The sequence below is a fragment of the Poecilia formosa genome, unplaced genomic scaffold, assembly GCF_000485575.1.
Source record: "Poecilia formosa unplaced genomic scaffold, Poecilia_formosa-5.1.2 Scaffold412, whole genome shotgun sequence".
Classification (NCBI taxonomy): Eukaryota; Metazoa; Chordata; class Actinopteri; order Cyprinodontiformes; family Poeciliidae; genus Poecilia; species Poecilia formosa.
Genome location: NW_006800351.1, coordinates 75834 through 100285, shown reverse-complemented (window position 1 = coordinate 100285; position 24452 = coordinate 75834). Strand labels below are relative to the sequence as shown.

General features: G+C 39.6%; 3 protein-coding genes across 9 annotated transcripts in view; 2 read left to right on the top strand and 1 right to left on the bottom strand.

Annotated features, from left to right (window-relative positions):
* Positions 1-1004: 1004 nt before the first annotated feature.
* On the top strand, positions 1005-9147 carry cfap119 (cilia and flagella associated protein 119). Of its 5 annotated transcripts, none has more exons than XM_007576613.2 (9): positions 3687-5009; positions 5277-5311; positions 5393-5458; positions 5541-5704; positions 6449-6519; positions 6612-6728; positions 7524-7599; positions 7671-7727; positions 8958-9147. In XM_007576613.2, exons 1-9 carry the CDS (start codon positions 4992-4994, stop codon positions 9107-9109), a joined length of 756 nt encoding a protein of 251 aa, XP_007576675.2. In that variant the 5' UTR covers positions 3687-4991; the 3' UTR covers positions 9110-9147. The 5 variants fall into 5 exon arrangements, with proteins under 5 accessions (XP_016518791.1, XP_016518788.1, XP_007576675.2 ...); XM_016663304.1 differs by having other exon boundaries at positions 3689-4676; positions 5398-5458; XM_016663303.1 differs by having other exon boundaries at positions 3689-4676.
* phkg2 (phosphorylase kinase, gamma 2 (testis)) lies at positions 9130-16141 on the bottom strand. The gene is made up of 10 exons (XM_007576614.2): positions 15939-16141; positions 15626-15729; positions 15357-15532; positions 14356-14410; positions 14207-14272; positions 12016-12179; positions 11832-11922; positions 11092-11245; positions 10890-11015; positions 9130-9941 (listed from the first exon to the last, which is right to left on the bottom strand). Exons 2-10 carry the CDS (start codon positions 15718-15720, stop codon positions 9696-9698), a joined length of 1173 nt encoding a protein of 390 aa, XP_007576676.1. The 5' UTR covers positions 15721-15729; positions 15939-16141; the 3' UTR covers positions 9130-9695.
* A 217-nt stretch (positions 16142-16358) lies between these two features.
* LOC103155117 (E3 ubiquitin-protein ligase BRE1B-like) overlaps positions 16359-24452 on the top strand; it is an 11259-nt gene continuing 3165 nt past the window's right edge. Inside the window, exons 1-10 of one of the 3 annotated variants that reach the window (XM_016663296.1) lie at positions 16359-16426; positions 16797-16945; positions 17812-17979; positions 19868-20177; positions 20277-20480; positions 20632-20723; positions 21349-21495; positions 22908-22982; positions 23052-23171; positions 23249-23428. In XM_016663296.1, coding sequence (XP_016518782.1) covers positions 16808-16945; positions 17812-17979; positions 19868-20177; positions 20277-20480; positions 20632-20723; positions 21349-21495; positions 22908-22982; positions 23052-23171; positions 23249-23428 — 1434 coding nt within the window. In that variant the 5' untranslated portion in view covers positions 16359-16426; positions 16797-16807. The other 2 variants (XM_016663295.1, XM_016663294.1) reach the window with 2 other exon arrangements.

The window sequence follows — 24452 nt, the reverse complement described above, 5'->3', positions numbered from 1 at the left end:
CCTAATTTCTGGTGCAAATATCTTGAAATAAAACAAAAATAATTAAAAAAATGAAGTTTCACCAGTTAAAGCAGCTTGTTTTATCTGATTGGAACAAAACATTACAGAAAGTTTCAAAGTTCAGGATTCGTGCTTTTCCCCCCAGTAAAACGCACTGTAAAAACAAACTCTGGTTTAGTTCAGTGGACGCATCTCAGTGCGCCTGAAATACGACAAAATTACGTTACATTTTCAACAAACGGGAGCTTGTTTTAAGTCAATAATTTGTTAATATTGATAAAAATGACTGGTTTTGCTTGCAGGTTATTTCATTTATAATATGGAAAATATATAATCTTAAAAGTGAAATAATCTGCCAGTGGAACCAGAACTTTTTATAATCAATATTAAAGAATTATTAACTCTAAACAAGCTCCTGTATCTTACTGAAAAGCTACTTGTAAGTTTATTTTGTTTATTTTTATTGTGCTGAGATGTTTGCAGTAGATACTAGACTAACATTATGTGGTAAGACTTTGTGTTTTTGCAGTGCTGATAAGGAAGCTGAGTGTTAGCTTCTGAAACGGCCTCCAATGCGCATATTAATGCTTTTTTAAGTACATTTAGTGTGTGAAATATTAAAAAAATTAAGCTAAAAGCATTTTAAATCAGTAATTACTTAAAACTGATCAAAAGGTTCCAGTTCCACTGGCAGATTATTTCATTTTTTACAGTGGAAAAACATTTTTAAAGTGTAATTATCTGCCAGTGGAACTGGAGCTATTACTGAGGAATTACTGACTTAAAACTAACTAATATTTCTCCATTTTGTCTTATTGAAGATACTTAGAAACTAGATCAGAAATACTTTTTAAAATTTGTGTTTTTAGCAGAAAACAGTTCATTAGTTTCTCATAAAACATGAAATCTAATTTTTAAAGCTTTAAAACTTTGATCTGCTGAAGCTAATGAAGTTTTTCTGTTGGTAGTAAACAGAGTGAAACCTGCAGCCGGGTCTCCTAGCAACCAGGTGGAGCGGAGGAGAGTCAGGATCAGCAGCTTCATCCTCAGAGGAGGCCGGCGCTCCATCATCATCATCATCATCATCATCAGCCGCTGTGCCGCCGCCGGCTGAGATCTCTGCGCTCTCTGAGGTTTGCAGCAGCAGCTTTAAAGCAAACAGAAAGAGGCGGATCCGTTTCTCACCAATCGCCTGCTTCACTCAAAGAGGATGTTGTTTGTTTTGTTGTTTTATTCTAAAAGCAGCTGAAGTGTAAAATGAGCCTCAGGTTTAACAGAAAGCCTGACTTCATCAGTGAACATCCAGGCTGCTGGGTTTCTCCCATTAGATGAATGCTTGTGAATCGTGGATGCTTCTGTTGGTGGGACTGTACGGACGGTTTCATGCCATACTCACCATGTGGTGAGGCTGGTTTTGATCACTGCGCTGATAAACATGCAGAGATGAAACGAAACGTGTCACGATAGATGTTACCATCTGAAGAAGCAAACAGCCAGCGCTGAGCGTCGTTTCACTTTCCACTGGAGGAAACTAAAAATTTAACAGGTTTAATCACAGAAACTGATTTTCTGCTAGAAAACGTAACTTTGTTTCAGAACGCACCGATCTGCTGTTTTCACTTCTGATACCGATACCGATATCTGAGGTTTACTATCGGCCGATCGATAAAAAAACAGCAGCTGAAGTGACTTAAAACTTTTCTTTTTTTAAGCACAAACAGATGAACTGAATCATACATTTATTTGATAACTGCAGGAGTTCAGCGCTGAAACATGGAAAATCAACTTTAATCTGTTCAGTCAGAATAACAGCCAATGGAAATAAATAGAACAAAAACATTAAGTTTACCTGAAACATAAACACCAAAAAATGCTTCAGAAAATCTAATTATGAATTATAAATTGAAAATAAATAGTAAATCATAGAATTAGCCTGAATAGATCTGCGTTTATGAGTCAGGCTCATCAGAGCCGGCCCAAAGCATATGCGAGTTAAACAGCTGCTTAGGGCCTCCACATCACCAGACGGCCCCCAAGAGCCCGAAGTTAGCATATAGATATATAAAAATAAAAATTTATATTGATAAATATACATTTAAACTTCACAATAAATTTAGATTTTATAATAAAATTAATCAAATAAAGCACAGCGTAGTAAAAATAACTACGCTGTGCTTTAAAACGCTATTCAAGTAAATATAAATGTTGCGCAACCAGAGATTACAATTAGTAACCATTATTGTCATTTTGGTCATTAAAATACCAAACATCCTGTATAGTTTGGTCTGTCTGATGATCATTTTTAAATATGAGATGATTGATCATTTGATCGGTTACTCAGAACTTTTTACCTTTTTATTTTTACTTCAGTGAAGTGATTGGCTGCTCTTCCTAACTCTGATCTGACTACAAAGATGAACTTTCAGATCTTCTCTTATTGTCTGCAGCTTTTTAAACCGTAAAAATAATCAAAATATTTTTCCGTTTCCCTCAGTTTGGGTGTTGTCGGCCCCTCGGTGGCTGCTGCAGCAGGAACAGAGGAGCTGTTGTGCAACGCTGCAGCAGCAGCAGCAGCAGGGCTGGGCGCTGCGGCGCTGCTGCTGCTGCTGCTGCTGCGATGCTCAGATAAAAACCCCCGAGGCCCACGGCTTCCTTTAGCGCCTCTGATTCTGTAGATCTTCAGCTGCAGCGTTCGATGAGACCGACTGCATGAAAACAACCAAACGATTCAGAACGACCATCTGGAGGAAAATAAAAACCTGACAGCAGCTTTCAGAAGAGCTGAACGCATTCTGCTGCTGTGAGGTCAAAGGTCAAAGCGATAACAGTCATCTCTGCTGCGTTTGGGTTGGGTTGTCAGAAACATCTCATCTGGCCTCGCCGCAGCAGAACTACAACCTGTTTTTATTAATTAGCAGCTCGACTCCTGGCCTGCAGCGCTGATGGAAATATTTATGTTGCGCAACCAGAGATGTGTTGATCTTCGGCACCGAGCGGCTCTGCAACATCTGATAGCAGGAGTTTTTTAAAAAACGTCTTCATCTGTGGTGGTGAAACTCTGATATGACGCGTCTGGATGACATGAAGCGCTTTGCTATCACACTGATAACAAGGATTTTAAAGGAACATCTGCCTGATAACAAATGGTAGTAAGAGAGAAAAAATAATCAGTGACCTGTGAAAACATGAGATGTTTTTACTGCGAAACCAAAGAGAGTCAAATTTCTGCTTTTATCAAATAAAATACTTTGGTATTTTAAAGTGTAATAAAGGTCATTAGAAACGAAACTCATGTGCATGTTTCTACCTGAGGTTTACTAATTTAAACTGGATTCTGAGTTTAAAAATCCAGTTTAAGTTGGTGTCCAAACTGTGGTCTAGGGGCCATTTGTGGCCCTAAGAATTATTTTTTTCATCCACTTATGACAAGTTGATCATAGTAAAAAAACTTGGCCAGCAAAATAGAAAAGAATTGAACCAGAAACTTGTGGCAATTATCTGTTTTTCTTTTTTGATGAAAAAAGGAAAAACAAAAGCCTTTTTTATGTTTTCAGCGATTTACAGATTCCATAAAAGTTTTGTTCATTTTTGAGCAGGTCAAACTAAATAAAAGGGAGAAAAAAGTAAATAATAAATATAATAAAAAAGTAAATAATAAATAAATAACAAAAATTCAATAAATGAATTTTTGCATTTTATATTTAATGAGATTTTTTGGGATCTGCTGATCTAAAGCATTCCCACATCATGATTCTGCCACCGCCATGCAGACAGGTTCTCTCTGCCTTGGTTTTTTTCTTTTTAACTGCAATTTAAACTCTTATGCTTCTTTTTTTTCTCGTCACTCTTCCATAAAAGCCAGATTAGTGGATTCTACAGGTAATAGTCGTGCAGACAGACTGTTCCACCTGAGCTGTGGATCTGTGCAGCTCCTCCAGAGTTCAGACTCATCCCTGAATTCTGGTTCTGGATGTTATGTTTTCTGATGATCCTGGATTGTGATTGATGATCGTGCCTGGATTGTGCTTCAAAATCTTTTAAACACAGCATTTATCCTTCACTTATCTCACATTTTTCCTTCCACTCAGCTTTCAGAGACTCTGAATATTTTCATTCTTTGTAAGCCAAAATCACCAAAGTTACAAGATATAAAGCCTGGAAATATTTCACTCTGTGTGGTGATTATGTAATGACCTTTCCATTAACTAAACATGATTCTCATTTTACCCGTTTTGGCCATGGCCCCCGCCTGGCCATCCCTTGGGGCCACCACTGGTTTCATACACGTTCTGCTTTATTGATTCTTTAAAATATGTTTTTATTGTTTACGTTAGCATTTTTCCTGACCTGGTCTGGCCACCCCTTTGAACATTGTCTGGGGCGCCAATAAAAAAATATTTTTATTTATTCAGACGGCTAACAGTTATTAGCATGGTGATCTTTGTGGTGGATATTACGTCCTCATCGTGTTTATTCATTATTTACTTAAATGAAACTATGATGTTAATTTTTCTCATGCTAATATTTTGGGGGAACAGTTTTTAGTTAGGCTAGACCGGAAACTGGCTGGCCGTTGTTGCTAGGTTACCACGGACTCAAATTGCTAGCAGCAGTGAGCACGGTGGTCTCTGTGGTGGATATGTTTGTTCCTCGTCGTGTTTATTCATAATTTCTTTGTGTGTCTACTTACATAAAACTATACTGTTATTTCTTTCCATGCTAATATTTTGGGGGAACAGTTTTAGTTACCGGAAACCGGAAGCTGATTTAGCGCCGTTGCTAGGTTACCACTGACTCAAACAGATGCGTGCCAGTCGCTTTGCAGTCTGTTTTAGATCCTCTAAACCTAATATTTAACATTTACCAAACCCTGTGTTTCGTTTTTTGACATCTTAAACGGTCACTTTAAGTTTATAAGCAAATAAGTATTTAACAGGTTTTTTTTTGTTTTTAGTTCTGAATTGTTGCAGTTTGTTACCTAAAGAAATAAAATGGACACTAGTATTAAGGTAAGCTCCTCACGTAGCCAGCTGGCTGCTGCTTTATTATCTTAATTGTACGTTTATTTTTAATTATTATTTAGTTCTTTTGTTTTAATTGAGTTTTTTCATCAAAAATGATTTAAAAAAAACCTACAAGTTAAAGTAGGGCCCCAAAATACCTAAAATATGATGCAATGCATATAGAAATAAGCAGAGACACTGTGTTTCTCCATGATTATTTTTAGCTTAGTTTAATTTTCCCAGGTAATAAAAACAGATTCCTGTTCTCCATAGGTACCTCGGGACCTGACAGCAAAGTTGTTGCTATGGTGACATCTCATTGCATTTTTGTTTATCTACACCAAAAATCGCCCAACGTCAGGTTTTAACCCGGGATTTGTTCTTCCCAGGACAGACATCAGCTTCCACGACATGGAGGTCATTGACCAAATCCAGTCGGTTCCTGATCTGGAAAGGTGTTTCTGTTTTCGGTCCTTTGGCTCCTGCATGCCTGAGAGGCTCCATGTTCTAACCGGCTCTCCCTCTGGTCTGTGGCAGTGCCCTGTGCAGCGTGTTGGCTGTCGACCTCCCAGAGCCAAAGAAAGCAGTCCTGCTAGAGCTGTACGTCCAAACGGTGCTTTTCTGCAGGCAGCAGGGCTTCAGTAAGGCGCAGACGTCTGCACTGGTTTCCATCATCAAATCCATCCATGAGGCCAACATAGGTGAGCAAAGCTCAGCTGTTTTTATTATGAAGCATTACATACACTGTACTGCATATTTTAGGTTAAATATCCACTGAAAATAGTGCAGTTTGTAACTTTTATTTTAAAATATGTTGTATTGGTTAGAAGTGTCTCCATATCGTGACGGTTTGTGATGAGTCAGATAATCTGTGAAAAGATCGCTCCAATCCACTTCCTCTCTGAAGAAATACACCAAAAACAACCAATCAGAGCCAGGAGGCGGAGCTTAGCGCTGTCAGTCATCCTTGTACGTTGCTAAACGTGCTAAAGGCGAGAGACAACTTATCTTACAGGAAAACCATTTATCTGTCTTATAACCAGAGTTGGGTAGTAATGAGTAACATTTACTGGAGTAACTTTTGTTGAAAAATGTACTTTTAGAAGTATTTTTACCACGCTGTACTTTTTACTTTTACTTGAGTAATTTTATTATGAAGTATTTTTACTCTTACTGGAGTGAAATTTCTGGATTTTCTACCCACTGAATAAAAAGCTAAAATGTTTTAACCAGAAATTCACCAGACAGACTCACACCTGCAGTTTCTGTTAAAGTTTAATCAGTTTTTTATTGAAAGTAACAGATCTAGAAAAAATTTATTTTGCATGATTTTATTTTTTGTAACTTATATGAATTATTGTAATTTCCACTTAACTTTATATTTCGGTCTGATGAGGTTTTAGATTAGTTTTAAGTAAAGGGAAATATTCTTCTTCATTTTGCAGAAACTCCTCTCAACAACTCTGAGCAGTGTTTCAAGTACTGCAACGACCTCCTGCTGTGTCACTCGGTCAGGGTGTGTGTCACCAACTGGCCTGTTTTAGTCGCAGCTGAACTTTTATCTCACCGCCGCGTCGCCTCCTCATGCGCTCGTCTCTCTTCCACCAGAGACCTCCCTTCAGCGTCAAGCTGTTCAGCCTGGATGAGGTCAACTGCGTTTTAAATTACATCCAGGACCATTACCTGCGGCACGACAGACTCTACAAGTACATATTCACCCCGCAGGTAACGTCCGTTCAGCCCAGCTTCTTCCAATGGGAGAACGGGAGCATGGAAAATCCCAAAGGTCTGTTTTAGTTGGGAAACTTTCAAGATTTTCACCCAATATGGAGAAAAATCTGCCCTGTTCAATGGCAGATTAGGGCCATTGTAGGTAGAAAAAAACAGTACATTTTTGCCAAAAAATCTCAGATTGTTTTAGAAAAAAACATGAAAATTTCTGAGTTTGAAAAGTTGAAAATCTGCTAGAAAAAACTAAGATTTTCTTTTAAAAAACAAAACAAAACATGTAAAGTAAAAAATTACCAGCAAAAACACCAAAAACAAAAATTTTGAGATTTATTTCAAAAAACAAGGAAAATTCAGAGAAAAGTCACAAATATGCTAGAAAAACTCAAATCTAAGGAAAAACATGGAACTTTTTGAGATTGAAAAGTCAAAAAATTTGCTAACAAAAATGTTGAAATTTTGAGATTAATCTCAGAACTTTTCCCCAAAAATATAGAAATTCTGAGTTTAAAAAGTCACAAATTATCTAGAAAATCTTTGAGAAGAAACTTCATTTGCTTTTTGAAATGTAGAAATTTTCTAGCAAATAAATCTAGCAAAATAAATATTGTTTTTCTACAAATTTGGTGTGTCCCTTTTTTTTTTAGAACAAATAAATATTAAAATATTCTTACTTACACATTTTAAAAGAAGTTTGGGATTTATAATTTCTTTTCTGTGATTCATTCGTGTGACAATATGTGGAGTAAAGTTGGGACTGAATTATTTTCTCCTTTTTAAATCTCCCAACAGGTAAAACTTGACTTGTTTTTAACTTATTCTGGGAAGGGAGGAGAGGGGCTGGCTGCAGACGAGTCCGCTGAACAAGGTGACAGTTTCTCTGTTTAACCTGCATCAAAACTGGAGACGAAATAATAAAAAACTTTTCATCCAAAACAGGGGACGATTCTTCTGAGACACAGAAAACTTCGGCCATGGAGGAAGAAACTGCAGAAGGTAACATGACTTTTACAGTTTACTACAAATTCTGGTGAAGATTTGTGAAACTAAATCTTATCAAGTAGTTTCAGTTTCTAGTGCAAATATCTCAGTACACTTGGAATAAAACAAAACTAACTTACAAATAACTTTTCAATAAGAAATATGAACTTGTTTTGAGTCAGTAATTCCTTAATATTTATGAAAAATTAGTACTTCTAAGGAAAATTTTCATGTTATAAGGGAAATAATCTGCTGGCAGATTTTCAGACCTTTGTGGATTCTTATCAATCAACAAACAATAAATTGATAAGTGGCAATTTTCTTAAAAACCGGAGTTTTTTTCTTCAGTCGAGAGGGTCGACCATATTTTAACAACATAAAGGCAAAATTTTTCATAACATGAATAATAAAAAAACAAATTAAATGTTAACATTTTTTGTCAGTTGCATTAAATACTTCCTGAATAAGCAGAAATTTGTGGTTTTCTCACATTATTAAACTCTCTATATTTAGAAAAACAGGAACATTGTCAGTTGCTCAATAGAAAAATAGAAGATGAAACGAGTAAAATGTGTTAATCATGTGGGATGATTAACTGTAATACAGACGGACCTTCATACAGAAGTACCGTCTGTTGTTGTTGAAGGAATATTAAAACTTCGCTCCATGAATGATTTAACTCATTACAATCCTCAAAATCTCCCGTTTTTATTGACATCCTGTTATAATTTTCCTTGGTTGTTCCCTGTGGAGTTTATCTACTGTTTAGATTTCAAAACAGAACCGCATAAAAGGTATTTAACATCCAACACGGGACTCTGTTCGGACCGGTGGCCGTTCCGGTCTGGCCGCCATCTTTGTTTCAAATGGTTCCGCGTAGGGATGACCAGCGGCGCCCTCTGCTGGATGGCGGTCAAACTACAACATTAAAAGGTTCAAAATGACGTTATTAGTCAATCATTTAATATTTAAAAATATTAAATATAAAGTTAATATCAAAGTATAAAGTTAAGTGGAAATGTTGGTATTTTAATGACCAAAATGACAAAAATAAGTGACTCAAGTAAATGTAACTAGTTGCTACCCCACTGTGATGGGAACCAGTTTTAATCTAATAAACTATTAATTAAATGTAAGTTTACAGATAGCATCTATAATTTTAAGGTTTCTTAGAGATGTTTTATCAGGCGGCTATCAAAATGGCCGTCTGTGTTTACAGCATGATCACTGTGTGTCGTCCTCCAGCCTCCGTGGACCTGAAGGCCCTGGTGGAGCAGGAGGTCAAGGAGCAGATGGAGCAGGTGTCCAAGCAGCTGGACCAGCGCATCAAAGAGACGGTGTTCGAGCAGAGCAGCAAAGCCCAGTCCGCCAAATCCGGCAAGAAAGGCAAAAAATAACCAGAACAGCCAACGTTAAATTAAACTACTTAACCATCTGTTTTATTGTCAGTAAAACATTTGAATTCACATACAGTACAATCCTGAAGCAGGCACTTTAAATGGAAATGATCAAAGCAAAGAGTCGGGAATGCTGCTGCTGGCTTTTACCATCAGTGAGTGGTTACGTTGTTGAGGAATGCCTGAATCAGAACTACAGTAACCTACAGTACCGACACCCAACTCTGGAGAGTCTGAGCGTTAAAATAATGAGGCTGTAAAAATAACATCTGAATGTTTTCATTTCCAATTTCCTTCTGCAGGTCAAAGTCTAAATATACACAGTGTACTTATGGAAATTATTGTGCAACGTGTCCTCCCATACGAAGTGCATCGCAGAAAAAAACATTTCACTCACAATCTTGGATCGACAAGATAAGGAATATCAACACATGCATCTTGAAGTCGCAGCGATGCGTTCAGGCGTCGCACTTCCTGATCCCTGAATTGCACATGTCAGAATTAGACAGTAACACGACGTGGCAGCAACATGCACACGGTTAAATAAAAACAAACTAAAAGCAACGGCTCAGCTTTTACAGCGGCTCTACGTCTCAAAGTCCTCCAGGCCCAGCAGGACGATCTTGGCCGTGTTCTGGAACAGAGCGGCCCGGTTCTGCTGCTCGCCCTTCTTCACCCAGTGGCCGTAGATCCGGAAGGCGCAGCCGTCGATTAGCTTCCGCACGCCGCGGAGCGAGTACGGGTCTCTGGCCAGAACCTCCCGGGTCAGAGGTCGCGCCCGCCGGTACCGGCTGTACATCCTGATGCAGGCCAGAACGCTCACGATCAGAACCTGGACGGGACGAGAAGAGAGAGATGCTGCAAGTCATCAAGAGTTTAGTCACAAAGCTGCTCTTACTGCAGAATGACGGCGCGGCCACTGCAGATAAAAACTCAGAAATTTAGAGATTAAGCTCAGAAATTCTCTAGAAAAAACAAAGTAATACCTGAGTTTGAAAAGTCAAAATATGAAAGAACAAAAACATTTGAAATTAATCTGAGATGTTTCCAAATTAAAAACTAGAATATTTCTGTGTTTGAAAATTTGCTGGAAGAAAAACAATCTCAGAAATTTTCTGAGGAAATAAAAAGGAAATTCCTGAGTTTAAAAAGTCGATACATTTTCTAGGCAAAACTCAGGACATTTTGAGATTAAGCTCAGAAATGTTCAAGAAAAAAACTGAAAATGTGGAAACCTGAGTTTCAAAAGTTGAAAATTTGCTGGAAAAAACCCTGAAGTTTTGAGACTGATTGCAGCAATTTTCTAAAACAATGAAGAGTCAAAAAGTTGCCAGAATTTGTTTTAGAAAATTTCAGATTGATTATACTGTACACATTCTCTAGAAAAAACTTGTAAATTTTCAGAGTTTGGTGTTTGTGCTCCTCTAAGAAAAAGTCCAACTGATCCAAAGCAAATTTTAGATTTTTCAAACTCAGAAATTTTCTTAAAAACTTTCTAGAAAAAAACATTGGACAGGTTGAAAACTTTTTACAATTTTTCAGTAGAAATGTGAAACTCATAAAATGTCTTTATAATGTGATGTAAAACTCAAAAGAGTCGATTTCACATAATGCTCCCCCTTTCAATAGGAAACAGTTTGTGCATAAAATTCTGTAACTTAAACAATCAGTAGAATAGTAGCTTAGCTACCTGGCTTTTTCTAAAATAAAATAAATATCAAAGAATTATTCATGATATAACTTTAGTAGATTTCCTGACTGCTGTGCTGTGCATGCTCACCCTGAACGTCTTCCTGGGGCTGAAGAGACGGACGTCTTCCTTCTGGTACAGCCTGAAGAAGGAGTGAGCCAGCGCCTGCTCTGCGGTGAGCCTGGCAGCCGGGTCCACCACCAGCAGCCTGGAGATCTGACGGCCGTTTACACAGATGTTAAAAACCAAACCGCTTCCTGATAAAACCATGCTGGTCTGACGGGGAGCGCACCAGGTCCTTCACGGTGTCGGATCTGTCGTCCCACTCCGGGGAGCTGAACTGGTACCGGCCCTCCATGATCATCCGCAGCATCAGCATCTGCTTCCGGTGCCAAAACGGAGGCGAGCCGGCCAGCAGCGTGAAGAGGATGACGCCGCAGGCCCAGCTTACGGTCGGGACAAAACACAGAGGTCAGCACTGCAAAAACACAAAACCTTACCGGCTAGTTTATCTACTTTATAAAATGTCTTAGAATGTGACAAAACCAACAAGTAACTTTTCAGCAAGAAATAGGAGCTTGTTTTTAGTACATAATTCATTAATATTGATTTAAATAAGTTTTAGTTTCACTGGCAGATTATTTCACTTATAACGTGGGAAAATGTCTTGTTATGAGTGAAATAATCTGCCAGTGGACCTAGAACTGGGTTGCTAGGTAACGGGCTGGGTTTGGCTGGGGTTGCTAGGTAACGGGCTGGGCTTGGCTGGGGTTGCTAGGTAGCGGGCTGGGGTTGCTAGGTAACGGGCTGGGGTTGCTAGGTAACGGCGCCAGTGGAACTAGAACTTTTTTTATCAATATTAAGGAACGGTTGACTGAAAAGAAGCTCCTATTTCTTGCTGAAAAGTTACTCTAAGTAAATTTTCTTGTTTTTCACATATTTCCACTAGAACTAAATAAAAATATTTGGTTAGGTTTTGTGTTTTTGCAGAGGGGAAGCTGAGGGAAATGCTGCGGAGGAAAGCAGACTTACAGGTCCACCTCCTTCCCGTAGCCTGGATGCATCTCATCCATGGAGCATTTGAGTATTTCAGGCGCCAGGTATCCAGGTGTTCCACAGAGCTCTGATTTGAGGACAGGAAGCGATTCAGACCGTGTCAGGACATAAAATCATCAGTGTTTCTGTTTCTGAGCTGCTGGGTGGGATCTCCAGGTACCTCTGAGCTTCTCTCCAGGCTGCAGCTGCACAGAGAAGCCGAAGTCGGACAGCTTGATGTGTCCGTGATCGTCCAGCAGGATGTTCTCCGGCTTCAGGTCCCGGTGGACGATGCTGAAGGAGTGCAGGTACTGCACCGCCTCCAGCAGGGCGCGCATGATGCTCCTGGTGACACAAACACACCGGCTCATGCCTCCCATTCACTGTCTGAGAACTAACCAGCCATCGCAACCGTTAGGGCTGCAACGATTAACATGATTAATCGGGAGGAATCGATTAATCATTAACTAAACACTCTAAAAAACATTTGCTGAAAGAACAACACAGTCAGAGCAGTAATGAACCCAAAACTGTACAAAAATAGAAACATTTGTGTTTCATTATATTTAATTATTTTATGCATAAAGTAAAATACTTTATTACTGGAGTTTGGAGTTGCAGTCAGAAGTTTACATACAGCAATGAAACCCATTTTCTGTGGAGCAACAGGCGGCCATCTTTACTCCCCCTCAGAAAGGACCTTCCTGTTTTCATCAAGGTCACAGCCAGTGACCTTCTGGATTTATTAACAGAGCAGTTTGACTCTAAGAGGCAAACTGAAATGTTGCGTCGCTGATCAGTTAATTTAAAGGAGAAGTTATGAAACTCAGTAGTTTTTACATCACAGCTTATAGTTTCCATTGAAAATCAGTAAAGGCTGATGGATTTAATGACTAATTACATATTTATCTAGTTATTTTACTTTTTTCCCTTTTTAGTCAACTTTTATTTGCATTGATTTGATCAGTTTTGCTGCTTATTTTTAGTTTTGTATTTTCAATTAATTCACATTGTTTTGTGTTTAACTTTGTAACTTTATTTGCTGTTTTATCTCTTTCTTGTTTTAATTATTTTTCAAACCTCCATGAACCTCTATGCTTTGGTGAGTAACGATCTGCATCTGGGCTCTCGCTGTCAGACAGGATGCTGGAGACGGAGCTTCTATACTTGTGAGACACCCAGCGTCGGTCTGAAGGACCCTGACAAAAAACCATAAGCCCTAGCAAATTTTTGAAAACATTTTACGGGAGCAGGCATGTGTATCTATGTCATGACCAACTTTTAGACCAATAGGGCGATATTTGTGCCATGAGGGCGAGTTAAAAAGAGTGTTGGAGTCAGAAATCCACAATGCTGTGTGTGTGTTTCAGAGAGAAAGATTCCTATCTCTGTCAGACACTGAGCCTCGTTTTTTTGCTCTTTTTTCTCAATTTATATTGTCATTTTACCTCTAAATCCCACTAAATGTAATAGCTCCCTTCTCGGGATCAAGCTGAACGTTTTGATACCATTTTTGTGGGGGGGGCATGGAGCGGTATGAGCCGCATTAACAGTGATGGAAGAAAAATAAAGAAATAAAGAGACCCCTTATTGGGTGGAGAACAGCAGGTGCCTGCCATGCATTACATGCTCTTCCCTATGTAATGCTAATGGCAGGCCCCAATAAACAAATCATTTAAATCAATTTTGAAATGGAAAATACGTTTTTCATCTTAAATGAAAAATGTTTATATTTCTGTGCAATTTTGGCTTAATTACACCTCTGATTGTTATTCTTTCAAAAAATGGCCTTTTTGAGTCCAGTTACCAATTAATCAATTACTAAATTAGTTCATGATTTTGTCAATTTTCAATTAATCACGATTAATCGCTTCAGCCCTAAATATTACTGACAATATTAAAAACTAAAGTTGACAATATTTAAAATATTTATGTTATCTATTTATTAATTTATGTATTTGTTAATTTTTGTCATTTTGTTTATTTTATTACTCATTTACATCTAAGATATATACTGGTGTATGTAATATTATCTGCATCCTGGAGTGGCTCTGTTTATTGTTAGAAAGTAAATTTCTAAGAAATATTGAGTTTCTGAGACATTCAGAAGGAAATTAGGAAAATAATACTTAGTGTTGAGTTGTTTTAATGTCTTATGCCAGTTGTTTTGAATTATATTAAATTAAATTATGTGACGATTAATTTACTGAAGGTCCCGGTGGACGATGCTGAGGGAGTGCAGGTAGACGCCTGGAGACGCCTTCGCTCTCCAGCCAAGAGCAAATTGACACAAAATTATTTGTAAAAGGTTTAATTCTGTTTTTAATAGCAGCAATAATCAGTAGAAATATTAAAGTATCAGTGGCGCTCACCTGGTCTCCTTCTCACTCAGAGTCACTTTTTCTGTGAGGTAGTCAAACAGCTCTCCTCTCCTCATTCTGTCCAGAAAAACAAACAAATCTACAAAATATTCTCACATGTAAATAATATTCCCACTTCATTTCTCTGTTTTGATACTCACAGGTCAAACACTAAAAATATGAATGTTGTGGACTCGTAGGAATCAATCAGGGTGACTGGAGGAAACCAAACAAACAGAAAGCGTTAAAAACAGGGCCGGTCAAAGTATTATGGGGCCCTGAGCAGATTTTCACTGGGGTCCCCAAACCAACATGTCATTCCAAAGCTACGCTAACACACCTGCTATTATTAGTGTTCCTTGTAACTAGCAGAGTTGGATAGTAACTAGTTACATTTCCTCATTTACTTGAGTAACATTTTTTAAAACAATGTACTTTTAGGAGTATTTTTACTATGCTGTACTTTTTACTTTTACCTGAGTAATTTTATTATGAAGTATCTCTGCTCTTACTGGAGTGAAATTTCTGGATTTTCTACCCACTGAATAAAAAAATTAACATGTTTTAACCAGAAACTCACCAGATAGACACACAGCTGCAGTTTCTGTTAAAGATTCCTAAGTTGTTTTTTTTTGGGGGGGGGGAAAGAACTCAATTGGAAAAATGTCCTTTTTCCTGATTTTTTACACTTTTTTCTATTTATATGAATTTTAGTCCTTAAAATACCAACACTTCCACTTAACTTTATATTTTTGTCTGTCTGATCATGTAACATTTAAATATTAAATGATTGATAAATTGACATTTTGCCAAATATTTTTTACTCTTGAGGAATTTCTTGGGTAGCTACTGTTCACTTTTACTTGAGTAGAAATATGTTGAAGTAGCTATACTCTTCCTTGAGTATAATTGTTGGGTCCTCTGATTATAATAAATGAGACACTGACCAACATTTTGATGTGAAATGATGACAAAATGTAAAATGTTGACTGGTTTTCTCAATTGTTGACTGTGTGGTGTCTTCTGTGTCTTTATTTTTGTGTTTTTATGTTGTAAAGCACTTGTTGCTGAAATGAGATATACAAATAAACTTGACTGATTGAACTCTAAAGATAAGAGAAATAGTTTTTCCATGTTTTGATGGCGTTTGAACGGAACCTACTGATGGAGGAATGGCCCTTCACCATGTTGAGGACCTGGATCTCCTTCAGGGTGGAGCTCTTCACCTCCTCCAGCTGCTGGGCCGTCATCTTCTCGGCTGTGATCTCGATGATCTTCACGGCCAGCTCCTGGCCGGTGTGTCGGTGCACACACCGCCTCACCACGCTGCTCACCCCCCTGCAGAAGCAGCACACACCGGAAAGTACATCATGTTCCCTCCGCCACCAGGCGGGACGCTGAGTCCTAACCCGGCTGCTCAGCTGGACTTACCGGCCGATCACCTCTTTGGGGTCGTACTTCTGGTAGAACTCCTTCGCCCCCACCCAGTCAGGTAATTCATCTCCGAGAACGATGTCCTTGGTCATGATGTGAATCTACAGCAACAAACTCAGGTCACATGTCACAATTCACAACAAACAACCCGCTAACTCCTGATAACACTTATTTTCTTTTTGTTTTACAATAATCCCGATACGCAGACTTTACCCTTTACGTGTTTACAGCTAACACAAAACTCAACCGCTTAAAAGGAAATTAGAAATACGCCAGTTATCATTTTGGTTGGTCCGGCAGGTTCACTGACCGAGCAGGAAGCAGCTAAAACAGGACACGGTCAAATAAACGACGTCCAGTCAGTTTAATTGATCCACTCCGCTGGAATTCATGACGGTTTGTGACCCGGCAGCTCTGAAACCGACTAAAACTCCCTATTGAGTCCGGAGCAATGTTTACATTCTGGTCAAATTCCTGAAAATCGTTTTTCGCCGGTTTCGACTGGATGTAGTGACACTGACCCCATGTGGCAGGAGATGAGATTGCAGGGCATGGATCCGATCCATAGATCCGAAACTACAAAGATAATTAGCTTGTCGCGTTTAAGTGAGCATATAGCAAAATTATAAAATTATTATTTTTATTTGTATGAAATACAAAGCTATAAACTACGAAGAGAACGGTGAAGCCTAGGTGGCGCTATGTCTCTATGTGTTTAAAACGTAGCCGACGAAGACGCTCTGTCGTCATTTCCTGTTGCGTCCCCCTGAATTATATTCCCACTCGCTGCTGGCGAAGGTGTGTAGCATCGATATTCCTCATTGGCTGTGCTTGTTTTTATTTCTGTTAATGCAAAACATCTCCACCGAATGCTTTATAGCCGTATTTATAATAAGTGAATGAAAACGGGGATTATAAGTGAGTATTTGCGCCACACAAAGGGAGCTGTGTGGCTAACCCGGAGCTAGCTTTAGGATAAATTCAGCGGCAACGTCAAACTGAAATATCAAAAACATGGAGTTAGTTTATGATTAATTAGGTTTGCTGTGTAAAATAAACCGATTTTCAATTTCTTGTTCTTATTAAATGAATTGGGTTTGTGTTTGCCTTATTGCAGCCGCAGGCAGTAACATTGGATTTGAATGGTTTGTGTGTGTTTCTTCTGTAGGTGAAGGAAAGATGTCGGGTGCCGGGGGAGGGAAGCGGCCCTCGGGAGGGGACAGTCCTCCTGGCCCACCTGAGAAAAAGAGCAAGAAAGAGGAGAAAACCACCACGACGCTTATCGAGCCCATCCGCATAGCGGGAGTCTCCTCCACGGTGGGTCACCGGCTGTCCTGTCTTTCTTTAGCTAGATTCATTATTGTCATTTAAATCTGCACCACCGGTGCACATATGAGCAAAAACTGTTGCAAATGGCAACACGCAAAACACAAACATTCAATATTTAATACTAGGACGTCGTAATAAGCGATAAATAAGTTCATCGATTAAAACAAGCTCAATAATTTCCATTTACATGATTTATTTTCTTTCTACCAAAACTGGATGATCAAAGTCTTCAGTCTGGTGTTTCTTCCTCAGCTACTTTCAAATGTCTTCCAGTTAAATGTTCATTATAATATAAAGTTTATTATTCTTTGAGAATGTGTTCTAATTACATTATATTACTGTAAAATGTTCTCAAAGCAACAATATTATCGTCTATCGCAATAACTTCTGCGGCACTTGATTGTCCAGTAGAATTTGTTATTGTGACATGTCTAATAAATACATATTAAACTATGTAAAAAAAACATCTGAGAAAAAAAATATTTATGTTTAATATAAAAAAATATGTTTTCTTAATATGTACAAGAATGCCACTGCAGGCAGCAGGATGTCAAACGTTTTGTTTTGCATATTAAAGCTTGTTGTAAGTGGAAGTGTAAACGTATTTATATTCCCTCTGTTTATCTTCATATTTCTTGCATAAGGCACAAACACATGAACCAAACCCCAAAACACACACAAAAAATAAAATACTACAGACAAAAAGCTCTGCAGTTACAGAAAATGGAAGCAAAAACCTACAATCAATAAAACAAATGCAGAAAAAAATAAACCCCATGAATGTCTGAGATCAAAATAACATTTATTTCCTCTGGTCATTTTGCTCTAACAGTTTTTTTGTGACTGTTTTGCAGGAGGAAATGGACATGAAGGTGCTGCAGTTTAAGAACAAGAAGCTGTGCGAGCGGCTGGAGCAAAGGCAGGCGATGGAGGACGAGTTACGAGAGAAAATAGAAAAGCTGGAGAAGAGGCAGGCTACCGACGACACGACCCTGCTGATTGTCAACCGGTACTGGTCTCAGGTACGAGCAGGGGTGAAAGTAGCTTTAAATTCTTGGGGGTAATATGACAAAAGTGTGTATACACACACACACACACACAGACACACACACACACATAGACACACACACATAGACACACACACACACACACACACAGACAAGCTGGTAGCTCTTGAATTGCTACAAAGTAAAGCTGTATCTCCTTCAGCCCACTGGCTGCCATGTGAACCTTGAGACGCCATGAGGCCTAAATCCTGAACATCATGGCATGGAGGCATCCCAGTTTTCCATGTCTGGCATATAACCATTCATTTTAGCTTTTGAACTGGTTCTATTGATCCAGTGTCCAGACAGAGGGATGATCAGTAGTCCAGCATCATGACCTGTTTGTTCTGAAGATCCTGCAGCTTCATCTTCCTAACATGGCTCCTCCTCATCCTGACAGGAGGAACCTCAGAGCTCTGTTAGGTTAAAGCTCATCTTCTGAAGTTGGGATGTTTTTCCTCCAACAGGATCCAGAGGAATCACCTCAAACCAGATGATGGACTGGATTTTATTTTATTTGTGAATGTTAGAGCCTCATTTTCAACAGTGGAGCTATAAAGGTTGAAAAAGGTTATTATTTTGGAGAAAATCTCATCAACATCAATATTTCCACTAAATAAGAGGCAAAAAGAAGTTTGATGAAGGAAAAGCCTCTCAGACTCTGAGCTCAAAGCGAGATGCCCAAACTATTTTTTATATTAAATTAATTTCACATTATCGCGGTAGAAGCCATTTCTTTGTTGAATACTTAATGAAACATTTGCCGTGTTTGATGTTTGTTGTAAATGTTGGTTGATTAGTTAATTTTAAACTCCGGCTCTGCTTGTTATTTTAATAATGGAACCGAAACGCACAGAATTGCGCAACACCTTGTAGAAACAATAATCACTGAGATTGTTATTGTTGTTGGGTCATTAATTTGAACACCTTGTTGATTTTTTTGTTCTTTAATAAAGTTATGAACGTTTTAAGCGGGTCAGAGGAGGACCTGCTGGTCTCGGCGTCAGTTTGTCACCTAATGCTGATCGACATGTTGCACCGCTGCTCTAGCAAAGAACAGTTCAGAAACAATATGAAATGAGAAAAAAGTTATTTACTAACTGATTAAGTCGTGTTTTAAATTGTTCTTGAAAAACGTGGGTGAACTCACGGCTGCACAGTGAACCGTTGATTCTTACAGCAGACAGCCGCTCCTCTTGCAGGTACTGCGAACCCCCGCTAAATCTTTTAGGGCTACGCAGTACCTGCCGAACCCGCCTGTTGGGTACGAGTCACACATTCAGGGCCGGAGCGGGTCAGAGTTTATGAATTCAAATCTACGTAAAGAATAGAACATTTATTGTCCCAAAATCTTACACAGCATTTTTGGTCTAGTTTTTATTGTAAATATCTTTTCATAAGATATTTACAAATAAGACAAAACTAACTTATAAATAACATTTCAGGTGAATATAGGAGCTTTTTCTGAGTCAGTGATTCCATCTGACAGATTATTACACTTATAATACATGGAAAATGTCCCGTTGTAAGTGAAATGATCTCAAATTAGAACTTTTCCATTGAAATTGAGGAATTATTGGCTAAAATAAGCTCCTATATGTTGCTGAAAAGTTAATGTAAGTTAGTTTAGTCTCATTTCAAGCTAGACCAAAAATACTTGGTAATATTTTGTGTTTTTGCAGTGTGTGCACCCAGGATGCAGCAGTAAAAAGTGATTTTATTTTAATCAACCTGAAAATGTGACCTGCAGCTGCTTCAACAGTTTTTTAGTTAAATCTGAAATGTCTCGTTTTCTGTTGGAAATAAAGCAGGAAGTTGTTTGTCTTCAGCTGAATGTTTTTTAATCTTCCTGTCTGGTTCGCAGCTGGAGGATAACGTTAAAGTTTTGCGTAAATGCATCGAGCCGGAGTTGGCGTCTGGCCCCGCCCCGCCCTCGGCCCCGCCGCCGGAAACCATGGCGACGGAGGACAATGGCGTCGCTCTGACCCTGCCGACCTCGGCGGTTCCTCCGCCGCCGCTGCCAGAGGCCCAGAGCGAAGCCGGCCTGACGGACCAGCAGCTCCAGCCGGAAGAGCGGCAGGAAGATCACCAGGACGAGCTGCAGCAGCCGGCGCCCCCTGCTGGGGGAGACGAGTTAACCCCACCGACTGAACCGCCGTCTGATCCAAAAACAGGTCCGCAGCTTTTTCTGTAGGGGAAACAACATTTATAACTCCAAGCATCTGATTGTTGAATCCCGTCGGTTTGTTTTATGAGTCCTGCGCTGTGTGCAGATGCGTCGCTGCCTCCTCCTCCTCCTCTCAGCGAGAATGCGAAGGGTTTCCTGGCCACGCTGGAGCAGAGCGGCGAGGAGGAGCTGAGCTTACACCTGCAGGACCGCATGCTGTTCAGCAAGGACGCCATCGGCCACCTGGTCCGCGTCTTCGACCGGCTGCACGCGCGCATTGATGACATGTGCACGGCTATCCAGGCTGCAGGTAACCATGGCGATGACTCAGCTGCTGCTGCGCTCAGCCCGACCTTTTACACTAAGAACCTAAATCCCCAAGTTTGAAGTCATCAGGGCCAAATATGTAGCCTTTTTCCCCAATTAAAAATGGAAATGTTAAAACTGATGTTGGTGGTCAGCAGGCGAGGAGGGCGGGCCGCTGGAGGACAACGTCCGGCTGAGGGACCTGGCCACGCTGCTGCAGGGACGACACCACAAGATGTCCATGGAGGTACGAATCCTGACGGAGCCGCTGATGTGACCCGGAAACAGCAGAAACATTCAAATGGAGTAAAATTAGTTGTGTAAATATGAATAATGTGGGACATATTTGGACGAGTAAGATTTAATAAACTTCCTTTCCTAACTGGATACAAAAATTTAGGTTTTTATGTTGGATTATTATTATTAATGTATATAAACATACTGTTTTCTTAATTGTTCTATAATAATATCTGACATTTTTCATGTTCCAGATAAAGATTAAATTTTTTACTGAAGTTAAATGAGACTGAAACTTTTCTTTTTTTTTCCACTTAGTTAGAATCACCAAAATTATTTCTATTTGCTAAAAGCCAGAAAACGTAGAAAGATTTTTTTTTTTTAGAGATTTTCTTTGTAACTTTCTTTGTATATCATGTTCAAGCATTTAATTTAATTTGTTTGGGTTGTTTCAAAGCTATACCTGTTATTCTTAGTGGCTCCATTGATCTGCTCATATTTTATATGTTGAATTATTTTATTAACTTATTTTATTTATTCAGTCAGGTGTGCAGCGTGTCTGATTTCAAAACATGACATTTAATCATACTGTAGTCTACCACGTCCTCATGTTGTTTGTCTTCCTCGTGTCTCAGTACAATGAGTGGGTGGACAAAGTGACCAGTGCAGAAACCAAAGTGTCTGAGATGGAGACAACGGTGGAGGATCTGCAGTGGGACATCGAGAAGCTTCGCAACCGGGAGCAGAAGCTCAACAAACACCTGGCGGAGGCCATGGAGCAGGTGGGTTCGGACTTACCTGTGTCCAAAGGCTTTGGCTGTGATTCGATTTTCCACAATCCAAACGGCGATAAGAGCCGGAGCACGGCGAGTCAGCTGCTTTTTTAAACGTCCGATCTACGGAGGAACCGGCAGGAAGGAACGTATTAAAGCACAAAATCAGTAGAACCTGTTTTATTCCTGCACTGACCTTTTGACCTCCGTTCTCTCTGATGTTTGTAGCTTCCTGCGGCATTTCATGGAATTAGAAAATTAGTTTGCATAGAAATATGTAAATGATTCAGCTTGTGATGCCTGGTTAGCCGTTGATTATGAATAACATCAGTGATTTCTGTTGATGTAGCCTGAACTCATGCAGGCGTCACACGGCTCGTCCCGTTCAAATGATCCTGATTACAGCTGCAGCCAACGATTATTCCATCAGTTATTCAGACGATTGATCGATTATTCACACGATTGATCGGTTATTCAGATGATTGATCGGTTATTCAGACGATTGATCGGTTATTCAGACGATTAATCGGTTATTCAGATGATTGATCGATTATTCAGATGATTGATCGATTATTCAGATGATTGATCGATTATTCAGACGATTGATCGATTATTCAGACGATTAATCGGTTATTTGCATTAAAAATGTCACATTCTTTTGAACTTTCATTTAACTACTTAATTTATTTCATACAATATTAGAAATGCATCAAAAGATTATTTATAATAATAGTTATTATTATAAATAATAATAAATAAACATTTAGTTGTTTCCTGAAATGATGGTTCCTTCAGGGAAAGTTTGATCATTTGTAGCTCAGGAAGCGTCTGTGGCTAAAAGTAATCCGTCTCACATCAACATGTGCAGAGCTGAACGCTTTCGGCCGGACTGAAATGGTTTATGGCTGATCTGCTATTTATTGATTAACTGATTATTAACTGATAGCAAAAGGTGCTTGATTCAATTCAATTCAATTCAAAAGTACTTTATTGATCCCAAAGGAAAATGAAATGTTGTTGTAACTCAAATCAAACAAAAATTCCTCTATAATTCTTTATATTTTTGGAAAAAACATTTGCTTTTTACAGAGTTTGAACCAGGAGTTTTACATATTTACAGAAAAATATATAAAAAAAAAATTTATCTTACATGCAAAATGTTTGTTTTTGTGCCGTTTTGGTTTAATAACCTCTTTGACTGAGTTGTTGTTTTATCAAATGACCTTTTTAGAGTCTCTATGCTCCAATTTACAGTCAGTCTGTTCCTAAATGGTTTAACGGTTATTTCAAGCATCGATTAATCGGTTAGTTATAGAATCGTTGCTCATTTCAGCCCTAAATTCATCATCATGTTAGTTCCTTAAAAAGAGATGCATTTGGATCTTTGTCTCGTCTTTCTGACGCATGTTTTGTTTCTGCAGCTTAAGTCTGGATACAGCAGCACCGGCAGCTCGGGCGGATTAGCCGGAGGGCAGATAACGCTCAACATCCAGAAGGTGAGGAACGGCGCTGCTGTCATCTCAGAGTGTGATCTGCAGACGTGTCAAGGATTGTTTTGGTCTTAGTTTGAGAGCCTGAATGCGGAGCTGGAGCACAACCAGGAGCTGGCCAACAGCCGCATGGCGGAGCTGGAGAAGCTGCAGCTGGAGCTGCAGGAGGCCGTGAGGGAGAGCGAGAAGCTCAAGGTCAGCACCGTTTTTATCCACGGCTCATTTTCAACACAAACACACGGACAACGCAGAAACCGCCTTGAATCTTTCAGATGGACCTGCGAAATATTCCAGAAGAAGTCGTGAAAGAAACGTCAGAATATAAATGTCTGCAGTCTCAGTTCTCGCTGCTCTACAACGAATCTCTGGGGGTTAAAACTCAGCTGGACGAGGCCAGAGCCCTGCTGCTCACCACCAAGAACGCTCACCTCCGGCAGATCGAGCACATGGAGGTGAGTCCGCGTAAACACACACCATGAACCTGAACATTCAGTACAACCAGATTAAACCTGTTTTGGCCTAAAAGCCGGTCTGATGCGGAGCGTTGCCTCGGTAACAGCAGCGCGTTACGGCAGCGGGAGGCGAAGGTTTTCCTCGACAGAAGCAAAAACTGAACATTTTTCAACTTTCTGGTGTTCAAGCTCCAAATTTCACAAATGACTCATCGAACACGTTCCACAGGAAATGGAGAGTTTCTGAACGAATGCTTAAAACAAGATGGCTGCCTTTAGACCGTCCTGAATACAAAAACGTTTCAAAACGTGCATACGGTGGCGGTTTGTGATATGGGCAGTTGCCCAGGGCGGCATCAGAAAGGGGTGGACACCAAAGAACTAGAGAAGAAAATGCACCTTATCTGTCCCCTGAATATGTTTGCTGCTCTTCCTATGCATCTGCAGTGGAGTCAGTTTCCCTTTGTTGCTGTTCAGTACAGGGAGACTCTGTGGATTTTTATAATCAATCTCTCCAGGAGCTTTTGGAGCTCCACGCTCCTCTAAAGTCGAGGCTGGTGTCGTTCTCCCGCTCAGCTCCTTGGTACACTGATGAGCTGCGGAACATGAAAGCTGTTGGTCGTGCTATCGAGAGACGTGTAAAAAAATCAGGTCTCTCTGTACACAAGCAGGCATATGAGGATCATCAGAAAGCTTATGCCTTTTCTAAGTATTATTCCAACATCATCAACAGCTGTCCAGGAAATCCTAAGCAGCTTTTCTCTACAATAAACCATCTCCTTCATCCCATTACACAAAGTCATGCTGAAGATTCGACTCAAAAATGCAACCTGTTTCTCTCATTTTTCAAAAACAAAGTTAACTCTGTTAGCTCTCAGCTCCATAGCCTCCCTGATCTTCGGCTGGCATCTACCCTGGGACATCATGGGTCCCTGAGCTGCTTTGACGATGTTGCTCAGAGTGAAGTGGAGGCTATCCTGAAGAAAATGAAGCCTTCATCTTGTGCCCTGGATCCCTTCCCCTC

Excerpts from the sequence above, each read along its gene's own strand:
- cfap119 (XM_007576613.2), top strand. Across the intron at positions 5,312-5,392 it reads ACAGCAAAGTTGTTGCTATG|GACAGACATCAGCTTCCACG; the intron begins GTGACATCTCAT and ends TGTTCTTCCCAG. Across the intron at positions 6,729-7,523 it reads AGTACATATTCACCCCGCAG|GTAAAACTTGACTTGTTTTT; the intron begins GTAACGTCCGTT and ends ATCTCCCAACAG.
- phkg2 (XM_007576614.2), bottom strand. The coding sequence starts at position 15,720 with ATGACCAAGGACATCGTTCTCGGAGATGAATTACCTGACTGGGTGGGG. Across the intron at positions 12,180-14,206 it reads CTGAGTGAGAAGGAGACCAG|GAGCATCATGCGCGCCCTGC; the intron begins GTGAGCGCCACT and ends TTGTGTCACCAG. Across the intron at positions 11,246-11,831 it reads TACGGGAAGGAGGTGGACCT|CTGGGCCTGCGGCGTCATCC; the intron begins GTAAGTCTGCTT and ends CCCGACCGTAAG.